Source organism: Pongo pygmaeus, chromosome 10 (assembly GCF_028885625.2).
Source record: "Pongo pygmaeus isolate AG05252 chromosome 10, NHGRI_mPonPyg2-v2.0_pri, whole genome shotgun sequence".
NCBI classification, from domain to species: Eukaryota; Metazoa; Chordata; class Mammalia; order Primates; family Hominidae; genus Pongo; species Pongo pygmaeus.
This window is the reverse complement of record NC_072383.2, coordinates 123,557,815-123,579,720: the sequence shown is the minus strand read 5'-3', so window position 1 is coordinate 123,579,720 and position 21,906 is coordinate 123,557,815. Positions and strand designations below refer to the sequence as shown.

At 52.1% G+C, this 21,906-nt stretch overlaps 1 protein-coding gene across 17 annotated transcripts in view; it reads left to right on the top strand.

Moving 5' to 3' along the window:
- Window positions 1–21,906, top strand: part of SCARB1 (scavenger receptor class B member 1) — a 114,904-nt gene that overhangs the window by 72,612 nt on the left and 20,386 nt on the right. For all 17 annotated transcript variants that reach the window (XM_054443256.2, XM_063646808.1, XM_063646807.1 and 14 more), the window contains 7 exons: window positions 1,758–1,915; window positions 4,326–4,467; window positions 5,034–5,237; window positions 7,467–7,562; window positions 9,142–9,257; window positions 11,509–11,675; window positions 19,813–19,931. In XM_054443256.2, the coding sequence (XP_054299231.1) occupies window positions 1,758–1,915; window positions 4,326–4,467; window positions 5,034–5,237; window positions 7,467–7,562; window positions 9,142–9,257; window positions 11,509–11,675; window positions 19,813–19,931 (1,002 nt within the window). The remainder of the gene's footprint in view (window positions 1–1,757; window positions 1,916–4,325; window positions 4,468–5,033; window positions 5,238–7,466; window positions 7,563–9,141; window positions 9,258–11,508; window positions 11,676–19,812; window positions 19,932–21,906) is intronic.

Below are 21,906 nucleotides of genomic sequence, written 5' to 3'. Positions count from 1 at the left end.
TAAGAAAATTATGTTTTTGCAAAGTTTTTAAATCAGGAGATTTCATATACATTTCTGTATTTCTGGTTTTCTTGGAAAACTTCTGTGCCCTCATCTTCCTCTGACTCCTCTCCGAATGGCTCACTCAGCCACACAGGGAGGCTCTCTCCCAGCGTCTCCCTACCACAGGGCCTTTGCACAGGCTGTGGCTGCTGTGGAATGCCCCCCGCCCCCCACCTTCTAGATTCGTGAGCTCCCTTCCTCACTGCCTTCTGTTTTGGTTTTGGGTCTAGGTTGTGTTTGTGTGTGTTCTTTTTCTTTCTTTCTTTTCCTTTCTTTTTTTTTTTATGAGACACGGTATTGCTTGGACATCCAGGCTGGAGTACAGTGGCGCCATTACAGCTCACTGCAGCCTCGACCTCCTTGGCTCAAGTGACCCTCCCATCTCAGCCTCTCATGTAGCTGGGACTACAGGTGTACAGCACCATGCTCAGCTACTTTTTTAAAAATTATTTTTTATAGGCTGGGCACAGTGGCTCATGCCTGTAATCCTGGCACTTTGGGAGGCCAAGGCAGACGGATCACTTGAGGTCAGGAGACCAGCCTGGCCAACATGGTGAAACCCCACTTCTACTAAAACAAAAACAAAAATTAACCAGGTATGGTGGTAGGTGCCTGGTAGTCCCAGCTACTCGGGAGGCTGAGGGAGGAGAACTGCTTGAACCCGGGATATGGAGGTTTCGGTGAGCTGAGATTGTGCCACTTCAGTCCAACCTGGGCCACAGAGCGAGACTCCCTCTCAAAATAAATAAATAAATATATAAATTAAAAAAATACAAAAATTAGCCAGGCATGGTGGTGGGGACCTGTAGTCCCAGCTACTCAGGAGGCTGAGGCAGGAGAATCACTTGAACACAGAAGCAGAGGTTGCAGTGAGCCAAGATCATGCCACTGCACTCCAGCCTGGGCAACAGAGCGAGACTCCATCTCAAAAAGAAAAAAAAAATAAAATAAAATAAAATAATTCTTTATAGAGACAGGGTCTTGCTATGTTGCTCAGGCTGGTCTCAAACTCCTGGGCTCTGGTGATCCTCCTACTTTGGCCTCCCAAAGTTCTGGGATTACAGGCATGAGCCATGGCACCCGGCCTATATTTCACTTACATAATGACTCTGTCTCAAATCCCAGTCTCTTCCCCAGTCCCTGCTGTGTTTTCTCTGTGCTCTGTCACATGGCATGCGTTTTACCTGAGTTGTTTGGTGCCTGCCTTTCCCCCCCACTACGGTAAAGCCCCACATAGCTGGGCTTTTGGTCTGTCCTGGTCATTCTCCCATCCCCAGCTCTTAGAACCTGCCTGGCACGTGGTAGTGCTCAGTGCATGCTTGTGGAATGAATGAATGATCCACCTGGCCACATGGAGGCCATGTTCCTGCATGAGGCTAACCCTGCCCTGAGCCCATCCGCTACCCTGAGCCCCAGCGCTCCCTTTAGATGGTGCATGGGCCCCTGTTTACCTCAGTCCCTTGACTGGTGTCACCTGTTGCTGTTAGGACGTATTTTAAGAAGCATTACGACAGCATGGATAGGTTGCCTGTTAATTCCATAAGCTCCAGGTGCGACAGCCTCATGTGGGAAGGGCTTTCCCACCACCTCCTATCCCGAGCCCCTGCCTAGGAGCCCCTTCCCTGGCTGGGCTCGGGCAGCTGTTCTGGAGCCGGTGGTGGGGCGTGGGGCCCTCATCACTCTCCTCACAAGCGTTCTTTTTCCTTCCTCTGCAGAACGTGCGCATCGACCCCAGTAGCCTGTCCTTCAACATGTGGAAGGAGATCCCCATCCCCTTTTATCTCTCCGTCTACTTCTTTGACGTCATAAACCCCAACGAGATCCTGAAGGGCGAGAAGCCGCAGGTGCGGGAGCGCGGGCCCTACGTGTACAGGTGAGGCTGTGTCCAGGTGAGGGTGGAGGGGCCGGCTGAGGCTGGGCAGGGGAGGGGTCTCAGAGTGGACGGGATGGGGAGGCGAGACTACTGACGAAGCCCCAGAGATTGTTCCGGAAGCAGGCAAGGCATAGTCGGGATAAGTGCTAGTCCCAGAGAAGTTTTTGTTTTAGGGTTTTTTTTGTTTTTTTTTTAAGAGATGGGATCTTGCTATGTTGCCCAGGCTGGTTTTGAAGTTCTGGGCTCAAGCGATCCTCTGCCTCAGCCTCTCAAAGTGCTGGGATTACAGGTGTGAATCACCAGACCTTGCCTAGAGAGGTTCTTTATGGAGCAGGGAGGGACCAATGGTGTGGGTCTGGGTGGAGGGTGCATGTGTGAGTTACACACATACATACACACACATACACACACACACACATACATACACACACACGCACACACACACATGACCAGGAGCAGGGACCTACCCCCCAAACCCTATCTAGGCCAGAGGACCGGGTGGGTCAGCACGGGAAGGGGTCAGCTGTTTGTGGAACATGCTGGCCTAGGGACCACAGAGTCGTGCCTTTGCTTTCTGCTTGCCCTGTGCCTGGCTGTGGCCTAGGGGAAGTGACTTCACCCTTCTGAGCCTCAGTTTGCCCGTCTGCAGACTGGAGAGACACAAGAGCCCCTTCATGGGGTCACTGGGACACTCAGGATGCACTCGGAGCTCTGAGACGGCTGGCGGATGTGCCTGTTACAACGCCCCTACCTCCTGGCGTCTTCAGAGCACCTCCCCTCCTCCACACCCCCGCTTCCCAGTTCACAGGCAGAGGAGTAGGGGCTCAGACAGGGGAGCTGACTTGCCCCCAGCACACAGTGTTCCAGGGATGCGGCGGGCAGAGGGCGTTCCCGCTGTTGGAGACCCACAGTTTGGTTCTGGGAAAGCCAAGGTGAAAACCCAGCAAATGTGCCTGAGGTTTGGGAGTGGGAAACATGAATCAGCTGCTGCATTCCGTTCATTCATTCACTCATTCGCTCGTTCATTTAACAAATGTTTATTGAGCACCTGCTAGGTGTTGGCTGCCGTTCTAAGCACAGGGGACCCAGCAGTGGACAGAATGGGCAAAAATGCCAAAGCTCTCTATACTCCTTCATTCTGTGAGCACTGATTGAGCACCTCCTGTGTGCTGGGGGTGCAGGCAGACCAAGGCCCTGCCTCACCAAGCTGATGTTCTGATGGGGAGAGAGTAAAGAAGTGGACAAATAAGGGGGAATCAGGCAGCCACCAGTACCGTGCAGACAAAACAGTGAAGTTTTGTCTTCCGGAGTGCAGGAGGGAGGGTGGCCTTGGGCCTGGGTCTGACTGGAGGATCGGGAGCACCTCTGCAAAGGGACACTCACTGGAACCGCATGGTGGGAAGAGGCCCTGGGGAGAGAGAGTCCCGGGCAGAGCGAGTCCGGGGCAGAGCATGTGCAAAGGTCTGAAGGCTGGGAACAGAGGCCTGTGCAGCTGGGCTTACGAGGGAGGGAGACGGTGGAGAGACGAGGGCTGAGCCTTGCTGAGGGCCTCGGAGGTCGCGTTAGGAGCCTGATTTTAACCTGCATGCAAAGTGGGGCTGTGGTCCAGAGCATGGCACGATCTGATTTCCACTTTTTTTTTTTTGAGACGGAGTCTCTCTCTTACCCAGGTTGGAGTGCAGTGGCGCGATCTCGGCTCACTGCAACCTCCGCCCCCCAGGTTCAAGCGATTCTCCTGCCTCAGCCTCCCGAGTAGCTGGGATTACAGGCATCTGCCACCACGCCCAGCTAATTTTTGTATTTTTAGTAGAGACGGGGTTTCACCATGTTGGGCAGGATGGTCTTGGACTCCTGACATCAGGCGATCTGCCCACCTCGGCCTCCCAAAGTGCTGGCATTACAGGCATGAGCCAGTGCTCCCGACCTGATTTCCACTTTTCAAAGATTCTTCTGGATGGTGGAGAATGGCTTGGAGAGATGAGAGATCATAAGGACAGCAGCAGCAACAGTCACGGCAGCTGATGTTTACCTCGTGCTTTCTCTGCACCCGGCGGCTGTGTTGATTGCTTTCGGGTATCTGGTTGCTTTACTGTGGGGATTGTTTAATCCCCACAGCTGCCCCCTGAAGTAGGGCTTGTGATTACTTCCTTTTGTAGATGGAGAGGTGATGGCCGTGTTGGGTGAGGGAGAGCAGAACGAGGCCGGGTGGGTGGTGACACCGTGTCCTGCAGTGGGCAGGCGGCGGGAGGGACAGACTTGGCCGAGGGGCCGAGCTCAGCTTTGGCTGTGGGGCCGGAGGTGTGCACAGACGTCCAGGGCCCCTGGTTCCCAGGCAGGCACTGCAGGCGAGTAGAAGGGAAACGTCCCATGCAGCGGGGCGGGGCGTCTGACCCACTGGCTTCCCCCATAGGGAGTTCAGGCACAAGACCAACATCACCTTCAACAACAACGACACCGTGTCCTTCCTCGAGTACCGCACCTTCCAGTTCCAGCCCTCCAAGTCCCACGGCTCAGAGAGCGACTACATCGTCATGCCTAACATCCTGGTCTTGGTGAGGCTGCCCCGTGGCCCACGCCGCCTCGCACCCCAGCCTCGTCCCCTGTCTCTCCTCCCGCCTGCCCCTTGTGCGGGGAGCAGTCCCTGAGGTGGTTGGAGCGTGGGGACTCACGCCTGGTGGGTGGCTTTCGGCCCTGTGCTGTCTCCACCACCCGCGGTGGGTTCTGAGTTTCCCAGGTGGGTCCACCTGTCTTGGTTTGGAAGTCCTGGCCAAAGTATTTTTTTTCCCTTTTCAGTTTACATTTCTGAGATCTCCAAAAGGGGCTGTCTTGTTGAGGGCTGAGCCACAGGGCCACCTCTGGGACTGGGGCTGGAGTTCACTTAGCCTGAGTCCAGTGGGGTGCAAGGGGGAGAAGGGGTTCTCGGGAGCACATGTGGCCTTGGCACTGGAGGAGAAGAGGGTGGTTCTGGTGTCCCAGACGCCCCACGTGGCCACTCCAGGGGCCTCCTGCACCCCAGCATTTCCCTTCATGGGCTTTTTGCCGTGAGGCCCAGCTGGGGCCGAGGGAGGATGGGCCAGCCACGTCCAGCCTCTGACACTAGTGTCCCCTCGCCTTGCAGGGTGCGGCGGTGATGATGGAGGATAAGCCCATGACCCTGAAGCTCATCATGACCTTGGCATTCACCACCCTCGGGGAACGCGCCTTCATGAACCGCACTGTGGGTGAGGTCATGTGGGGCTACAAGGACCCCCTCGTGAACCTCATCAACAAGTACTTTCCAGGCATGTTCCCCTTTAAGGACAAGTTCGGATTATTTGCTGAGGTACGTGTGGCCTGGTGAGAAGCCAAAGATTCAGGCCTGTGTCCTGTCTTCCCCTCACACAGTCTGGACAGTGGTCACCAGCTTGCTTTGTAGCTGGCTGGGGATCTAGTGGCTGTGGGTTGTAAGTGGCTGAGAACCTGACTCAAACCAGCTTAAGTGAAATGGGGAATGTTGGGGCTCATAGAACTGAAAATGCTAGGGTTGGATTCAGGTACAGCTTGATCCAGGCTCAAATGATGTGACTGGGCCTTAGCAAACGGGAGGCTTTGCTGGTTGAAGGCGGCATGGCTGCTGGGGAGTAAGATCACAAGCTGACTCTTAATGTTGACTCCTGGCAACCTGGTAGGGTCACTGACTGGGCTTCGGAGCCAACATCTCGTCCATGGAGGGTCTGACCCTGACCTTGGCTCCCTCACCGCAGCTTTCAATGAGTCCTTGGGACTGCTCCATCCTCAGCCATCTCTTTGTTCTCTGCTGATCAGGGTAGAGTGCTGGGGGGGATATCGTGGTGCTGCACGTGATAGATACTCAGTACGTTTTTGTCAAGGGTGACGGGCTCCTGTCGTGTGGGTAAATTAGCAAGTTTGGGTTAAGTGGCATGATTCTGTAAAAGCATCTTGTAAATCCTGAAGTGCTTTGCAAATGAAAGTGATTACAAAGTCCCTAGTTTAGTATAATCTACGTTTGACCGCATATAATGAAAACCTCACAGGAACAGTCTAGCAGTAGGCTGTTCAGTGTTGGTGTGGCGGCTTCATGGTCTTAAGTGATCTGGAAGCCTTCTACTACTCTGCTCTGCCATCTTTGGCGTGTGGTTTTCATCCTCAAGATAACCACATTGTCCAAGTTGGCTGCTAGAGTGTCAGCAATCACATCACATTCCAGGCAGCACAGCAGGAAGGAAGAAGTGGTGGGGCTTTAGGGAGCAGATGGAGGAATTGGGGGTAAAACAGCATGTCCCAGTTGCATCCTTCTTAAGGAGGAAGAAAACCAATGTCCACTTCCTTTATTGGCCAGAACTGAGTCACGTGGCCACACCTAGCTCCAGGGGAAGCTGGAAAGGTAGCCTTTTAGCTGGGTGTGCTGATGCTCTGAGTACAGTTTGGGTTTTGTTATGAAGGAGTAAGGAGAGAGTGGGCTTTGGGTAGTAACTGGCAGTTTCTGATGCTCTCTGTCCATTATAATGATCATTTAAGGATACTGTTGGGTGAGCATTTATTAATAATAACAATAATAATGAAAATAAAGACTAGCATTTTGAGCTCTTACTGTGTCCAGGGCACCGTACCTGGCCCTTTTTGCACATGAGCCCCTTTAATGCTCCCCTTTGTAGTGGCACTGGTTATTCTTGGCTCCACATGGGCAAGTGACAGACACACACGGGAGGCTGGGCCGGGGCCTTGTGCTGGGTCTTGTTCTGTAGGTCTCTGATGGGTGCAGCCACTCAGCCAGGCAACCTTGGAGCTCCTCAGTGTGCTCCACCCTGCAAAGCACTTCTCGATATTTCCTTCAGTCACTCATACCACTTTGTGCTTTGCATGTCTTTGGGATTAGAAACTAGCTTCTGGGAAATGCTCTTGGAGCACCAAAGCCTGGGCCCCACTATCAAGAACCTTGATGGGTTAGGACAGGCCAGGTTTTGCTGCTATGACAAGCAGCCCCAGAATCTCCATGGCTTAGAACAACCAAGACTTATTCCTTTGCTTGCACTCCACGTCCAGTGTGGGTGACTGGGGCACCCACGCTTGTGGTAGTCACTTGGGGACCCAGGCTGAGGGAGGCTCTGTGTTGACACATACCTCCTTGGCTGCTATAGCAGTGGCAGAGAGCCTGGTGAAAGGCGTGTGCACAGTCTTTAAAGCATCCCCCCAAGTGACATGCCACTTCTCCTGTTTCATTGCTCAGGGAGCTGACCTGGCCATGCTTTATTTTATGCTGGAGTAGGGTGTGGTGGGGGTGATCTGCCACTCACCCGGGAGGAAAGCCAGACTTTCCCAGAGTTAGGAAGGGAGGGTGGAACACTGCAGTCACAGAACCCGGGACTGTTCCTCCTAGAAAGCTCCCAAGCCTCCTGTCGGTCCCCAGACACTGGGCATGTGGCAGTGAACCAGATGCCGGGAGCCCTGTCCTTCTGGTGGAGGGGGAGGAGGGCTCAGCCCAGAATGTTCAGACCAGGCCGGCTCAATGGCAGCCCGAGCCTTACAATGCTGTTCCCTGCTGTGTCTGTAGCTCAACAACTCTGACTCTGGGCTCTTCACGGTGTTCACGGGGGTCCAGAACATCAGCAGGATCCACCTCGTGGACAAGTGGAACGGGCTGAGCAAGGTGAGGGGCGAGAGGCGAGGGCCCCTGTCGCCAGGGAGAGGGGAGGGTGGGCCGGGCCGTGGCTGCTCAGGAATGGCAGGGACCACAGGGCTCCTTATTCCTTTGTCGTGAAGAGGATGCTGGGAGGATGAACCCTCTTGAAGTTGGAGGAGGGATTTTACCTTTGGTTAAAGCTTGACCAGCCAGAGGTGCAGGTGGGGTTAGTGACTTCTTACTGAGCTTACTGAGCACCTGGCATCTGCTGGGAACTGAGTGCTTTCTTCCTTTCGATTCTTTACTTACAAAAATGTTTTGAAGGCCGGGCGTGGTGGCTCATGCCTGTAATCCCAGCACTTTGGGAGGCCGAGGCGGGGGGATCACCTGAGGTCAGGAGTTCGAGCCCAGCCAGGCCAACATGGCAAAACCCTGTCTCTACTAAAATACAAAAAATTAGCTGGGTGTGGTGGCGCATGCCTGTAATCCCAGCTACTCATGAGCTGAGGCAGGAGAACCGCTTGAACCCGGGAGGTGAAGGTTGCAGTGAGCTGAGATCACGCAATTTCACTTCAGCCTGGGTGAGAAGAGTGAAACTCGGTCTCCAAAAAAAAAGAGAAGAGATTCACATTACAAAATAAAACAAGAGAGGGAGATAAGTGCCCTTAGTATCACCTCCCACCCCTACCCCTTGCCCCAGAGGAAACCCACAGTTATCAGTTTCGGATATATTCTTCCCATCCATTTTTACCATGTGCACACCTGTATGTATGCAGAGAAATACGGAATTGTTTCTTCTTTGAACATCATGAAATCATACTACGTGCATTGTTTTGCAACTTGCTTTTTTCGCCTTCGTGACCTTTTCTCAATATGCATGAAAATGGCTGTGTGACTTCCCGTTCCCCACTCCACATGGTAGTTACTGCAAAGACCCTGAGGGCTAGGGACAAATCGTACCCCAACCAGTGCCCAGAGTGGCAAAAATCACCATTTGTAACCGGCAGTAGCCATTCACAATAGATGGAGTTCACATTCATTGTGGCTTGTATATTCCAATATACTATACATGTGCACGTGATTTTAAACATCCTCATCATACAGAAGATTGGAAAGTGAGCAGTTGGTTTTGTCGAGTCTGGGTCTCGCTCCCCAGAGTCAGTTAACCTGATAGGTTCTGTTTTGGGGTTGCCCGGTGGTGGCCACCATTATGATTTTAAGTAGTTTGCCTGTATGCCGATTGTTTTCAGGAGGTGCCTGTTGACTTCCGCTCTGAGGGCTGAGCACAGCCGCGGCCCACCTCTCACCTCACTTGCTCACCACACTTCTTTTCCAGATTCAGGCTGGAAATGTGGGTGATAGGCCCATTTTGCAGATGAAAGAACTGAGTCCGTAGCAAAGTTACACATTCGGGGGTCTGGGAGTGGGCAGCTGTGGTAGGCATTCTCTCTGTGTGTCTACATAGCCTGCCCTCTTCCCACCGTGCCAGTATTGGGAATTGAGTGGCCATGTGTGCACCAGGGCGAGTTAGGTGTGCGGCACCTGAGAGGGCTTATTAAGGGGCCTTGGCCCTACTGAGGGGTCTAGTTTGGATGCTTCCCCCCAGGTTGACTTCTGGCATTCCGATCAGTGCAACATGATCAATGGAACTTCTGGGCAAATGTGGCCACCCTTCATGACTCCTGAGTCCTCGCTGGAGTTCTACAGCCCTGAGGCCTGCCGGTAATCACTGGGACGCGGGGCCTCCTGGGTTTCCTGGGCAGCTCATGGCCAACTTCTGTGCTGTTGGCTGTGCCCTTGGAAAGCATTTTGACTCATCGTGGATTTGACTCACTGGCCCTTGGCACCAGCTTGAATTCTCTTTGGTCACACCACCAAGAGCCAAACTCCAGCTGCCAATGCCTCTACACAGCCCAAAGAGAGGCTGCTGGTGGTGGTTTGCAGCCAGGTGGTGCTGGGCTAGGAGGAGGGGGCAGGACATGTCAAGGTCATAGGGGACCATGAAATGGAGGCGAGAGGTGGGCTCCCTCTGGCGTCTGACGGGTGGCCCCCGTGACCATCTGGGTGCTCAGACATCAGCTGGCTCTGCTCGGCCCCTTCAGGCTCAGCTCTGTGTCCCATGGTCCCAGTTGAGGGGTAACAGTAGACAGTGGGTGGCTCCTACAGCCCTTTTCTGGAGGCCTTGCTGTGTCGTGTTCTATTCTGGTCACTCTGGAAAAGTCCTTTACTTGGGAATTCACTCATGTGGACCTTGACTTATCTGCCCTCCCAGCAAACCCTGTGAGGCCCTACTGTGTGCCAGGTGCCCAGTAGTGACAGGGTGGGCCAAGTCTCCATTCCCCAGGAGGTTGTGTCCTATCAGGGCAACTCAGGCAAATGCACAAACACTAGAGTATCAGAGAGTGACAGTGCTTTTGCTCCGTGTGGCCACCTTTTGCTGTTTTAAGTTTTTACTTATTTATTTATTTAATTTTTTAGAGATGGGGATCTTGCTATGTTGCCCAGGCTAGTCTTGAACTCCTAGCCTCAAGGAATCATCCTGCTTCAGCCTCCCAAAGTGCTGGGATTGCAGGTGTGAGCTACCGTACCCAGCTGACTTTAAAAGCTGAATTTTAAACTTAAAGAAAAGTTGCAGGAGAAATACAAGTGGCCCCCGTCTCCCCTTCACCCAGGTTCACTAGCCGTGTTAAGCCCCCCACCCCCTCCTCTTGCCGAGTGTCTTTTTCCTGAACCATCTGAGAGTAGGTTGGAGGCTGTATGCCCCCTTACCTCCAAATACTCAGTGGGTGTTTTTCAGAAACGAGGACATTTTCTTACATAACCATAATGCTGTTATCAAAATGAGGAAATCTGACACTGACATAATGCTATAATCTAAGCTGGCACTTTCCTATACATCAAAATATGCAAGGCACACATGCAATGTAAAATGTTTTAGTGGCTGCATTAATACAAGTAACAAGAAATTGGTGAAATTATTTTTAATAATGTATTTTATTTGACCTCATATATCAAAAATGGGATCATTTCAAGTGTTAATGATGAGTTTTTGTTTTTTTGTTTTTTTTTTGCTAGCAAGTATTAGAAATCTGGAACGTATTTTATACTTGCATCCCAATTTGGACTCGCCCCATGTCAAGGGTGGGATGGACAGCCATGCGTGCTGAGTGGCTGCTGTGGACAGAGTGGGTAGCGCAGTGCATGTTCAAGTTCAGAAGTGCTTTTGAGAAAGTACAGGAGCATGAACGGATGGAGGGTGGATGGGGTGGGTGTGGGGGACAGTGCTGCCACACGAGGAAGTGACAGCTGAACTGAGATCTGACTGAAGGGCTGAAGTCTAGTGGATGAAGATGCCAGAGGAGACTGTTCTTAGGCAGAGGGAGCAGGGATGCAGAGGGCCTGGGGCAGGAGTGAGTGTGCTTAGGAACTTCAGGGAGGCCCTGGGTACAGGAAGGTGGGGCGGGGCTGAGCAGAGCTTATGCAGGGGCTAGATAAGGACAATGAATCCTAATGGTAGGTTAGACTAGAAAGGGTCACAGATTTTCAGCAGGGGCATGATATATTCTGTTCTTTTTTTAATGTCATAACTTTCAAAAACAATTTTGTTTTTAGAGACTGGGTCTCACCATGTTCCCCAGGCTGGTCTCAAACTCCTGGGCTCAAGTGATCCTCCCACCTCGGCCTCCCAAAGTGCTGGGATTACAGGTGTGAGCCATAATGCCTGGCCTCTGTTCTTTTGTAAAACTCCATCTGGCCGTAGCTAATACATTGGTGTGGGTGGGGAGGCAGAGTCGGAGCAGAGAGGCCTGTTAGGGGGTCGCTGCAGCTACCTGGGTGAGAGATGGGGGTAGTTTGGACCCAGGAGGTGGTAGCGCCCGTGGGGAGAAATGGCTGGATCTGGGCAGCCTTCGGCAGGGCCTGGCTCTGGCTGCCAGGTCTGGGTGTCCCCTCTCACCCTGTCTGTCCCCTGCAGATCCATGAAGCTAATGTACAAGGAGTCAGGGGTGTTTGAAGGCATCCCCACCTATCGCTTCGTGGCTCCCAAAACCCTGTTTGCCAACGGGTCCATCTACCCACCCAACGAAGGCTTCTGCCCGTGCCTGGAGTCTGGAATTCAGAACGTCAGCACCTGCAGGTTCAGTACGTGCCGTCCCCTGTGCTGGGATGGCGGGAGGGTGCGAGGGTGGGGCCAGCTGAGGGTTTATCTGCCCCGTGCTGTCTGCTTAATCTCTGGCCTCTGTACTCTTGATAATCCCATTAGGCTGAAGATAATGAGGCCGCAGGAAGATAATCTGAAAAGGAAGAAATGCCAGGTCTATTAGTTGCTGCCACAATAAATTGCCATGAACTTCAGGGCTTAGAACAACACACACTGGTTATCCTGCAGTTCTGTAGTTCAGAAGTCTGTGTGGGTCTCACCGCGCTCAGATCAAGGCGGCTGTGTTCCTTCTGGAGGCTTGAGGAGAAGCTGCGTCTGCCTTTCCTGGCTTCTAGAGAACCCTCTGTGTTTCCTGGCTCCCAGGCCCTTCCTCCACCTTTGAGGCCAGCAACATGGCACCCTTCTGATCCACTCTGTCCTCATATCTCTTCCTCTGCTCCCTCTTCTGCCCCCTCTTCCAGTTCTAAGGACCCTTAAGACCACATCGTGCTTTCCTGGATACCCCAGGACAATCTCCCCATCTTGTTTATTATTATTATTTTTTTTGAGACAGACTCTCACTCTGTTACCCAGGTTGGAGTGCAGTGGCGCCATTTCAGCTCACTGCAACCTCCGCCTCCCAGGTTCAAGTGATCCTCCCACCTCAGCCTCCCGAGTAGCTGGGACCACAGGCGTGCGCCACCACACCTGGCTAATTTTTTGTAATTTTGGTAGAGATGGGGTTTCACCATGTTGCCCAGGCTGGTCTTGAACTCCTGACCTCAAGTGATCTGCCTGCCTCGGCCTCCCAAAGTGCTGGGATTACAGGTGTGAGCCACCGCGCCCAGCCTATTTTTATTTTTTGAGACAAGGTATCACTCTGTAGCCTGGAGCTGGAGTATAGTGGTGCGATTATAGCTCACTGCAGCCTCGACCTCATGGGCTCAAGCAATCCTCCTGCCTCAGCCTCCTGAGTAGCTGGGACTGCAGGTGTGGGCCACGATACCTAGCTTATTTTTGTAAATTTTTTGTAGAGATGTTGTCTCACCATGTTGCCCAGGTTGGTCTCAAACACCTGGCCTCAAGTGATCCACCTGCCTCTGCCTGTTAAAGCAATGGGATTACAGGTGCGAGCCACTGTGCCCGGCCCAATTTCTGGACCTTCAAGGCAGCTGCTGAGCAGGCCCAGCGCCCGTTTACCCTGTGACCTGACATAGCCATGGGTTCTGGGGCTTAGGGCATGTACGTGTCCTAAATGACATGAAATGAGGCTGGCGAGGGTCTGTGTGTTACGTAACATCCTCTTGTTCCACAGTGTGGGTGGCTACGCAGATGCGATGATTGCTGTTGGCGTCAGTCCCCTGACATTGTTGATGTGTCTCAATTGTGTGCCAGTCCCTGAGACACCCCTGCCTCAAGTTGCTCAATTTGGGCCCTCGGGCGTCAGTTTGATTCCCTGTCCTCACCTGGCTCTTCCAGTGCGTCAACAAGCCCAGTTGGCTTTACCTCCAGGTTGAGTCCTCACTCCTTCCTCTCTCTTGCTCCCCACCCCAACCCCCACCTCATTGTCCAGGCCACAGACACGTCCTTCCTGCTGATCCAGCCCTTTCAGTAGCCCATCCCTCAATGCAGCGTTGCTGCAGTACCATCCATCCCCTAGACCATCCAGTGCGGTCACTGCTGGCCTCTTGCGGCTGTTTAAATTGAAATTGATTTAAACAAAATCAAATTAGAAGGCACTTCCTTGGTTGCACTGGCCGGAAGTTAAATGCTTATAAGCCATGTGTGTCTAGCAGCTACTGTCTTGGATAGCACAGATAGAGAACATTTCCATCATCATAGGAAGTTCTGTAGCACTCCCGACAGCAGCCGAGGGATCTTTTAACAATGCAGGCCGAGTGTGGTGGTTCACGCCTGTAATCACAACCCTGTAGGAGGCCGAGGTGGGAGGATCACTTCAGGCCAAGAGTTTGAGACCAGCCTGGGCAATATAGCAAGACCTCTGTCTAGCAAAAAAAAAAAAAAAAAAAAAAAAAAAAATTAGCTAGGCATGGTGGTGCATGCCTGTAGTCCTAGCTACGTGGAAGGCTGGGGTGGAAAGATGGCCTAAGCCCAGAGGTCAAGGCTGCAGTGAGCTGTGATCACCCCACTGCACTCCAGCCTAGGCAACAGAGGAAGACCCATCTTGAAAAAAATGCAGCTTGCCACCGTCCTCTTAAAATGTCTGGCAGCTCTGTCTGCATTCATAGTGAAGTCCAAACTCCCACCATGGTCCTGGGCCCTGCAGGATCCAGCCCCTACTGGCCTCTCTGAAGGATCCAGCCCCGCTAGCCTCTCTGACTCCATTTCTCCCTACACGTCCCCTGTTCATTATTCTCCAGCCCTGATGCCTTTGCCCTTTTTCTAAAGTATACCAAGGTCAGTGCCGCCTCAGGGCCTTTGCATGGGTTGTTTCCCCTGCTTGGAGAGCTCTTTGTCTGGACTTCTGAGTGGATCATCCCTCACCTTCTTTTGGTCTGCATGCAAATGCCACCTCCTCCGGGAGGCTTCCTCTGATTTCCTGTTCTAAAGTTGCTCCCTCTCCCACCTGCTGCTCCCTATGGCTTCCTCTTCTTGTCTTCTTGGTGCTCATTGCTCCCTGAACTCATGGACTGTGGATTTTATTCATTGCCCCTTCCATTCACTGTCATGCCTGTAGGCAGGGCCCCAAGCTCCTCTTGTTGGTTTTATTCTTAGCTTCTAGAACTGTGCCCCACATGTAGTGGGTACTCATGCAGTATTTGAACATGGGGATGGTGAGTGCGTTCTGTACTTGGGAAACTGAGGCCTGATGCTGGATGCGACCAAGGTCACAGGGTTGGTAGGACCGGAAGCGGCCCTCCAGTTGACTGTGTCTTGCCTTCTGGGAGCCTTTTTGGTTGAAGTCCCGTCCTCCAGCTGGCAACGGCGACTCTAAAGGACTGGTCTGCAACAGGGGTCAGGAGGAGGGGCTGTCAACAGATTGGATGCTTTCCCCCATTTCAGGCAGAACGGCACAACCTGTGAGCGAATGGTTTGGAGCTGGGGCCTGGGACGCCCGCTGCTGTCTCCTGGTCCTGTCTGGCCCGCCTGGGCATTGGCCTCTGCTTGCTTCATTCTTTGCTGGTATCGGCGGGGATTTCTGCTCGTAAGGTTGAGGATGTTACACACCCAAAAGTGTGCTACAGCAACTGTCCCAAGTGGCAGATGCTGGACTGCACTTGATTTAGGCCAAAAGGGCACTTCTTGGTTTGCGTAATGAAAAATTCCAGGGCAGATCTCTGCATTAGGCACAAATCCAGAACTTAGATGTTGTCTGGAAGCTGCCTCTGCCAAATCCCAGCTCAGTTTTCTGCTGGACTGGCTTTGTTGCCAAGCAGGCTCTCCCTCCTGGCTGCCTGTGGAGCTCCAGGCTCACCCCCGCCCAGCTCCGAGTGCTGCAGAAAGGGGGCCACCTGTGTTTCCTTCACTCCAGCAGAAGTTCCAGGGTTTGCTCTAATTGGTCTGCCTGGCTCCCATGCCCAGTTGTAAACCAATCACGGTAGCCGAGGTGGACTATGCTGATTGGCTAGGCTTGTGTCACATGCTCAGCTGGCTCCTGGGTGGGCTGGCCCCACTCCAAGCACAAGGCTGAAAGTAGGGAAGGCTTAATTAAGTAGGGGTGTAGGTACCAGGAGGAGGGGGGAGAAACGACATGCCCATTCCCTCCAAGGGCGTGGGATGAGGTGTGCCCCGCCTTCTCTTAGCACATCTGCCAAAAGAATTTCAAAAGCACAAGAGAATTTTAAAATACTTATTTAAATAAAGTTTTTTCTTTTATTTATTTATATTTTTGAGACAAGGTTTCTCTGTTGCCCAGGCTCAAGTGCAGTGGTGCAATCACAGCTCACAGCAGCCTTGACCTCCTGGGCACAAATGATTCTCCCACCTCAGCCTCCCAGGTAGCTGCGAGCACAGGTACACACCACCATACCTGGCTAATTTAATTTATCTTATTTAAAATTTTTTTTTTTTTTTGTAGAGATGGGGTTGTGCCGTCTTGCCCGGGCTGTTTTTGCTTCTAAATAAAATATACGTAGATAAAAAGAAGTTCCCAGATGACTCATGCAGTTTTTGGAGTTTTTTGCTTTGTTTTTTGAGACAGGGTATCACTGTCGCCCAGGCTGGAGTGCAGTGGTGCCATCATGGCTCACAGCAGTCTGACCTCCATCACTCAACTGATCCTCTTACCCCAGCCTCCTGAGTAGCTGGGACTACAAGCGGTTGCTACCATGCCCAGCTAATTTTTAAATTTTCTTTAGAGACGGGGTCTCACCATATTGCCCAGGCTAGTCTTGAAGTCCTGGGCTCAAGCGATCCTCCCGCCCAAAGTGCTGGGATTACAGGCATGAACCGCTGCGCCTGGCTGACACGTGCAGTTTGAAACAACACACCCCGTGGCCAGCACCCTGACTGAGAAACAGACACGACAGGCCCTGGATGCCACTCGCGCTCCTCCCACCGTCCTGGCGTCCAGCCCCGGAGCTCAGCTGGTTTGCATCTTCACGTAAATGGCCCCATAATGCTAGACTCCTTTTCCTCCTTTTCTGGCCCGTGTACACCTCAGCACCCTGGTGCGATTCGTCCGTGACGTTGTGGGTGGTCGCAGCTCCTCCTCTCCATTGCTGTGTGGTGTTCCATCGTGGGCGCTGCCTCCATCTTCTCCTTCCACTGCTCCTAGGCATCCAAGTTCCTGTTTTTCGACCATGACCGTGGTGCACACGTGTCGTTTGGTGCACCTATGTCTGTGTTTCTGTGGTATGTTATCTAAAGAGTAAAGGTACCATGCCTTTGCCTTTCTGGGCCTTGAAATCTGTTGGACTCGACAACTCCCTCATCTCAAACCTCCCTGTTGCGTGAGGGCATCCGACTTGCCTCACAGAGCCAACTAATTATCATCCGTGGCAATCCTGGGCAATTATGTCTGGCTAGATATGCCATAAAGCTATAAATTAATTACCACTTACAGCTGGGAAGATCTCGCTTGGCGTGTTTGGTAATAAAATTGGAAGAAACACGTGCTTGGGTCCATGCAGGCTCGGCCTCTGAAGCAAGGGCGGGGGCTGGCAAGTTGTTCCATCCCACCTCGGTCTCCACCTGGGGCTGTGGGTAGGCCAGGGCTTGTTTGAGATTCCTCCAGGGTCTGGCTCCGTGGCTGCCTCCTCCACGGAGGAGGCATGAGAGGCAGCGTTTTCCAAATTGTGGAGGACACTGTCCCTGCGGGTGCTTGGGATGGCTTCAGAAGGTCCAAGGAGGTGAGAGTGAGCTTCTGGGTCCATCCTCTTTTCCTCCTTGTCATGTGCAGGAGAAGGTCTCTGTTGGTGTTGAGAGGACTTGAAGAGCGTTCCACACTCATCAGCCTTTTTTGTTGTTTTTTCTTTTCACAGAAAAAGAGCAGGGCTCCCAGTTAAAGCCTCATGCAGTAACAGGTTCTAGTTAGAACTTACAACATCATTATTTTCCACAGTATTTTTTAAATATGTCCTTTTTTTTTTTTTTTTTTTTTTGAGACACAGTCTTGCTCTGTTGCCGAGGCTGGAGTGCACTGGTGCAGTCTTGGCTTACTGCAACCTCTGGAAACTATTGTCCAGGCTGGAGTGCAGTGATGCGATTCCAGCTCCCTGCAGCCTCCGCAACCTCTGCCTCCCGGGTTCAAGCGATTCTCCTGCCTCAGCCTCCCGAGTAGCTGGGATTACAGGGACATACTATGCTCAGCTAATTTTTGTATTTTTAGTAGTTACGGGGGGGTCTCACCATGTTGCCCAGGCTGGTCTTGAACTTCTGACCTCAAGTGATCCGCCCGCCTTGGCCTCCCAAAGTGCTGGGATTACAGGTGTAAGCCACAGTGCCTGGCCCAAATATGTACTTTCTAATTGCGGCAAGTGTTTGCATAGCTGTAAAGCTTCCCTTTAAAATACAGAGACTTAAGGAAGGCACTGGCAGCTGGTTGAGAGCAGCACATTATATAACAGTGCAGGGGGTATTCAGATGTCATGAAATTGAAACGGTGCTGGGATGAATGATGCTTGAGAAACCTTAAGGGCAGGGATGCACAAGGACTGAGAAAGAGGAAGTCTGACATCGATAATCCCAGCTTTTATTTCAAACCAGTGCCTGGCTTTGCTAAGAAAAGCAGAGATACTTTAGAAGTGTGAGGTTGTGAGATGCATGTGAGCATGATTGCCAGCCACTTGGCCAGCAGTGAGGGGCGGCTGATGCTTTGTGGGAAGGACACCATGTGAGTTTGATGAAGGTTTTTTTTTTTTTTTTTTGAGATAGAGTTTTGCTCTTTCATCCAGGCTGGAGTGCAGTGGCGTGATTTCGGCTCACCGCATCCTCCGCCTTATGGTTTCAAGCGATTCTCCTGCCTCAGCCTCCTGAATAGCTGGGACTACCGGTGCCCGCCACCGCGCCCGTCTAATTTTTGTATTTTTAGTAGAGAAGGGGTTTCACCATGTTGGCCAGGCTGGTCTCAAATTCCTGACCTCATGATCTGCCCGCCTCAGCCTCCCAAAGTGTTGAGATTACAGATGTGAGCCACTGCGCCCGGCCTTTTATTTTTTTGGAATGAAGTTTCGCTCTCGTTGCCCAGGCTGGTGCACAGTGGCACAATCTCGGTTCACTGCAACCTCTGCCTCCTGGGTTCAAGCGATTCTCCTGCCTCAGCCTCCTGAGTAGCTGGAATTACAGGCGCCCTCCACCACGCCCAGCTAATTTTTGTATATTTAGTAGAGACGGGGTTTCACCATGTTGACCAGGCTGGTCTTGAACTTCTGACCTCAGGTGATCCACCCGCCTCGGCCTCCCAAAGAGTTGGGATTACAGGCGTGAGCCACCACGCCTGGCCTCTGATTCGGGTTTTTTGTTTTGTTTTGTTTTCCTGTCTTATTGAGGCAAAATTCTTGTAACATAAAATTAACCATTTTAAAGTGAATGATTCGGTGGCATTTAGCAGGGTCACAAGGTTGTGCAGCCATCACCTATATCTTGTTCCAGAACATTTCTGTCACCCCAAAAGGAGACCCAGACTCATCAGAAGTCACTCCCCGCCCCCCTCCCCCAGCCCCTGGTCACCACCCGTTGGCTCTGTCTGTGGATTAGCACCATCTGGATCCTCATGAGCTTTTTAAAAAAAATTGTTTTTCTTTTGAGACAGGATCTTGCTCTGTTGCCCAGGCTGGAGTGCAGTGGCACGGTCACGGCTCACTGCAGCCTCAACCTCTGAGGCTCAGGCGATTTTCCTGCCTCAGCCTCCTGAGTAGCTGGGACTACATGCACGTGCCACCATGTCCGGCTAATTTTTGTAGAGATGGGGTCTTGCCATATTGTCCAGGCTGGTCTCCAATTCCTGGGTGCAAGTCATCTGCCTGCTGAGGCCTCCCAAAGTGTTGGGATTACAGGCGTAAGCCATGGCACCTGGCCCTCATGAGCTTTTGAGAGAGGCCTGCTTGCTGTTCCTTGTTAACTTGTCCTTCAGGCCTGTTGTCCATTGTCCCGAGGGTGAGCTGGTGTTTGCCTGGTTTGTTGGTCAGTGGCGAGGTTGAGCTCACGTTTGTAGCAGGTGTGTCTGCAGGGAGATCTGGCCACAGGTGCACACACCTGAGCTCCGATCATTGCTGTGTGGCCTGCAGGGGACAGTGTGGGCTGCTTGGCTTGTGCTTGAGACTCCCCTCCCCCCACCCAAGTTCAAATCTGGCGTTGCCTTTTCCATCCCTGCCTCCCTAGCACCCTCATGCACCATGCGTTTCCCCCTCCCCGCGCCTGCTTCTGCCTTCCCTTCCACCTGGAATGCGCTTCCTGGGCGTCCTTCACCTGGCTCCTGTGAAGAGGCCTCTTCCTTCCTTTGGTCTCTCCTGTCAGAATCGGCGGCTCCTGCCTCACCCCTTCTCTGGTGCAGAGCTTGTCCCTCATTGTAGGGCTTGGGGCTTTTTACAGAATGGAGGAAGGGATCCTCTCTGTCTGGTTATCTTGGCATCGCCACGGGGGTGCTCTGCAGACCGCAGCTCTGTGCAGACCTCCGGCCTGGCAGGACCTGCCAATACACTGTCCTTGTCTGATGTCCCCTCCCTGCCCCTCTTCTAGGTGCCCCCTTGTTTCTCTCCCATCCTCACTTCCTCAACGCCGACCCGGTTCTGGCAGAAGCGGTGGCTGGCCTGCATCCTAACCAGGAGGCACACTCCTTGTTCCTGGACATCCACCCGGTGAGCCCCTGCCATCCTCTGTTGGGGGTGGGTGATTCCTGGTTGGAGCACACCTGGCTGCCTCCTCTCTCCCCAAGCACAGAGCTGCTGTGGGCTGGGGTGGTGGGAAGCCTGGCTTCTAGAATCTCCAGCCACCAAAGTTCCTTACTTCACCCCGACTCCATAGTTCAAGGTAGTTCAAGGGTTTTATGATCCCTGTACTGGGTTCTATAAATGGGCCCTAAGACAGTAGATTAATTAGAACTTATCAGCTGGGATGTCTCCTACATGTGAGCTGGAGGCAGCCCTCTGGATGTGTCAGGATACCATAAAGATCTTCAGGTACCAAGAAGAGCCTGGAGTATCTTGCAGATAAATCACACAGGGAATTTGTCCTGTGTGAAGTTCTGTCTACAAGCAGGGAGCTGGACATGTGGCCCTTCCAAGCACACTCCTTCAGCCTGTGGCCTCTTCTCTTGGCACCTCTGTTCTCTGTAAAATATGCCCAGTTGGACTTGGTGGCTGCTACCATTGATTCAGAAATCTGTGGTTTTCTGTTTCCTGGGTGGGCACTTGTGGTCTCTCCCATGGGCCTTTAACAAAATTATTATTGTTATTATTATTTTTGAGACAGGGTCCCACTCTGTTGTCCAGGCTGCGGTGCAGAGGCATGATCATGGCTCACTGCAGCCTCGTCCTCCCTGGGTTCAGGTGATCCTCCCACCTCAGCCTCCCTAGTAGCCGGGACTACAGACATGTACGACCATGCCTGGCTAATTTTTATATTTTTTGTAGAGACGCGGTTTCGCCATGTGGCCCATGGTCTCGAACTCTTGGGCTCAAGCGATCCTCCTGTCTTGGCCTCCCAAAGTACTGGGATTACAGGCATGAACCACCGTGCCCAGCCAAAATTAATTTTCTAAATTGAGAAAGAAAAGCTGTCTGTTTTTGAGGTGTACAACATGATGTTATGATGTATGTATATACCTTGTGGAATGCCTAAATCAAGCCAATTAACATATACATTACCTCACATACTGATGATGTATTGGTGGTGAGAACATTTAAAATCTACTGTCAGCAACTTTCAAGCTTACAATACATTGCTATTCATATAGTCACTGTTGTATTGTATAGTACAATACAGTGACTGTTGCTCTATTTCCCAGTAGATCTCCTAAACTTACTCCTCCTGTCTAACTGAAATTTTGTATCCTTTGAAGGACTTCTCCTTCCCTGCCCCTGGTAGCCAGTATTCTACCCTTTGCTTCCATGAATTCAACTTTTTTTTTTTTTTTTTCTGAGATGGAGTTTCACTCTGGTTACCTAGGCTGGAGTGCAGTGGCACGATCTCTGCTCACTGCAACCTCTGCCTCCCGGGTTCAAGCAATTCTCCCTGCCTCAGCCTCTCAAGTAGCTGGGATTATAGGCACACACCACCTCACCCGGCTAATTTTTGTATTTTTAGTAGACACAGGGTTTTGCCATGTTGGCCACGCTGGTCTCGAACTCGTGACCTCAGGTGATCCACCCGCCTCGGACTCCCAAGTTGCTGGGATTATAGGCATGAGCTGCTGCGCCTGGCCTGAATTCAACTTTTTTAGATTCCACATCCAAGTGAGGTCATGCAGTATTTGCTTTCCTGTGCCTGGCCTATTTTACTTCACATAGCGTCCCCAGGTTCATCATGTTGTCACAAATAACAGGATTTCCCTGTTTTTATCTTTATTTATTTATTTTTTGAGACAGAGTCTTGCTGTGTCACCCAGGCTGGAGTGCAAGGCTGGAGTGCAGTGGCATGATCTTGGCTCCCTGCAACCTCCGCCTCCCGGGTTCAAGCGATTCTCCTGCCTCAGCCTCCAGAGTAGCTGGGATTAAAGGCACACACCACCATGCCTGGCTAATTTTTGTATTTTTAGTAGAGACGGGATTTCACCATCTCGGCCAAGCTGGTCTGGAACTCCTGGCCTCAAGTGATCCGCCCGTCTCGGCCTCC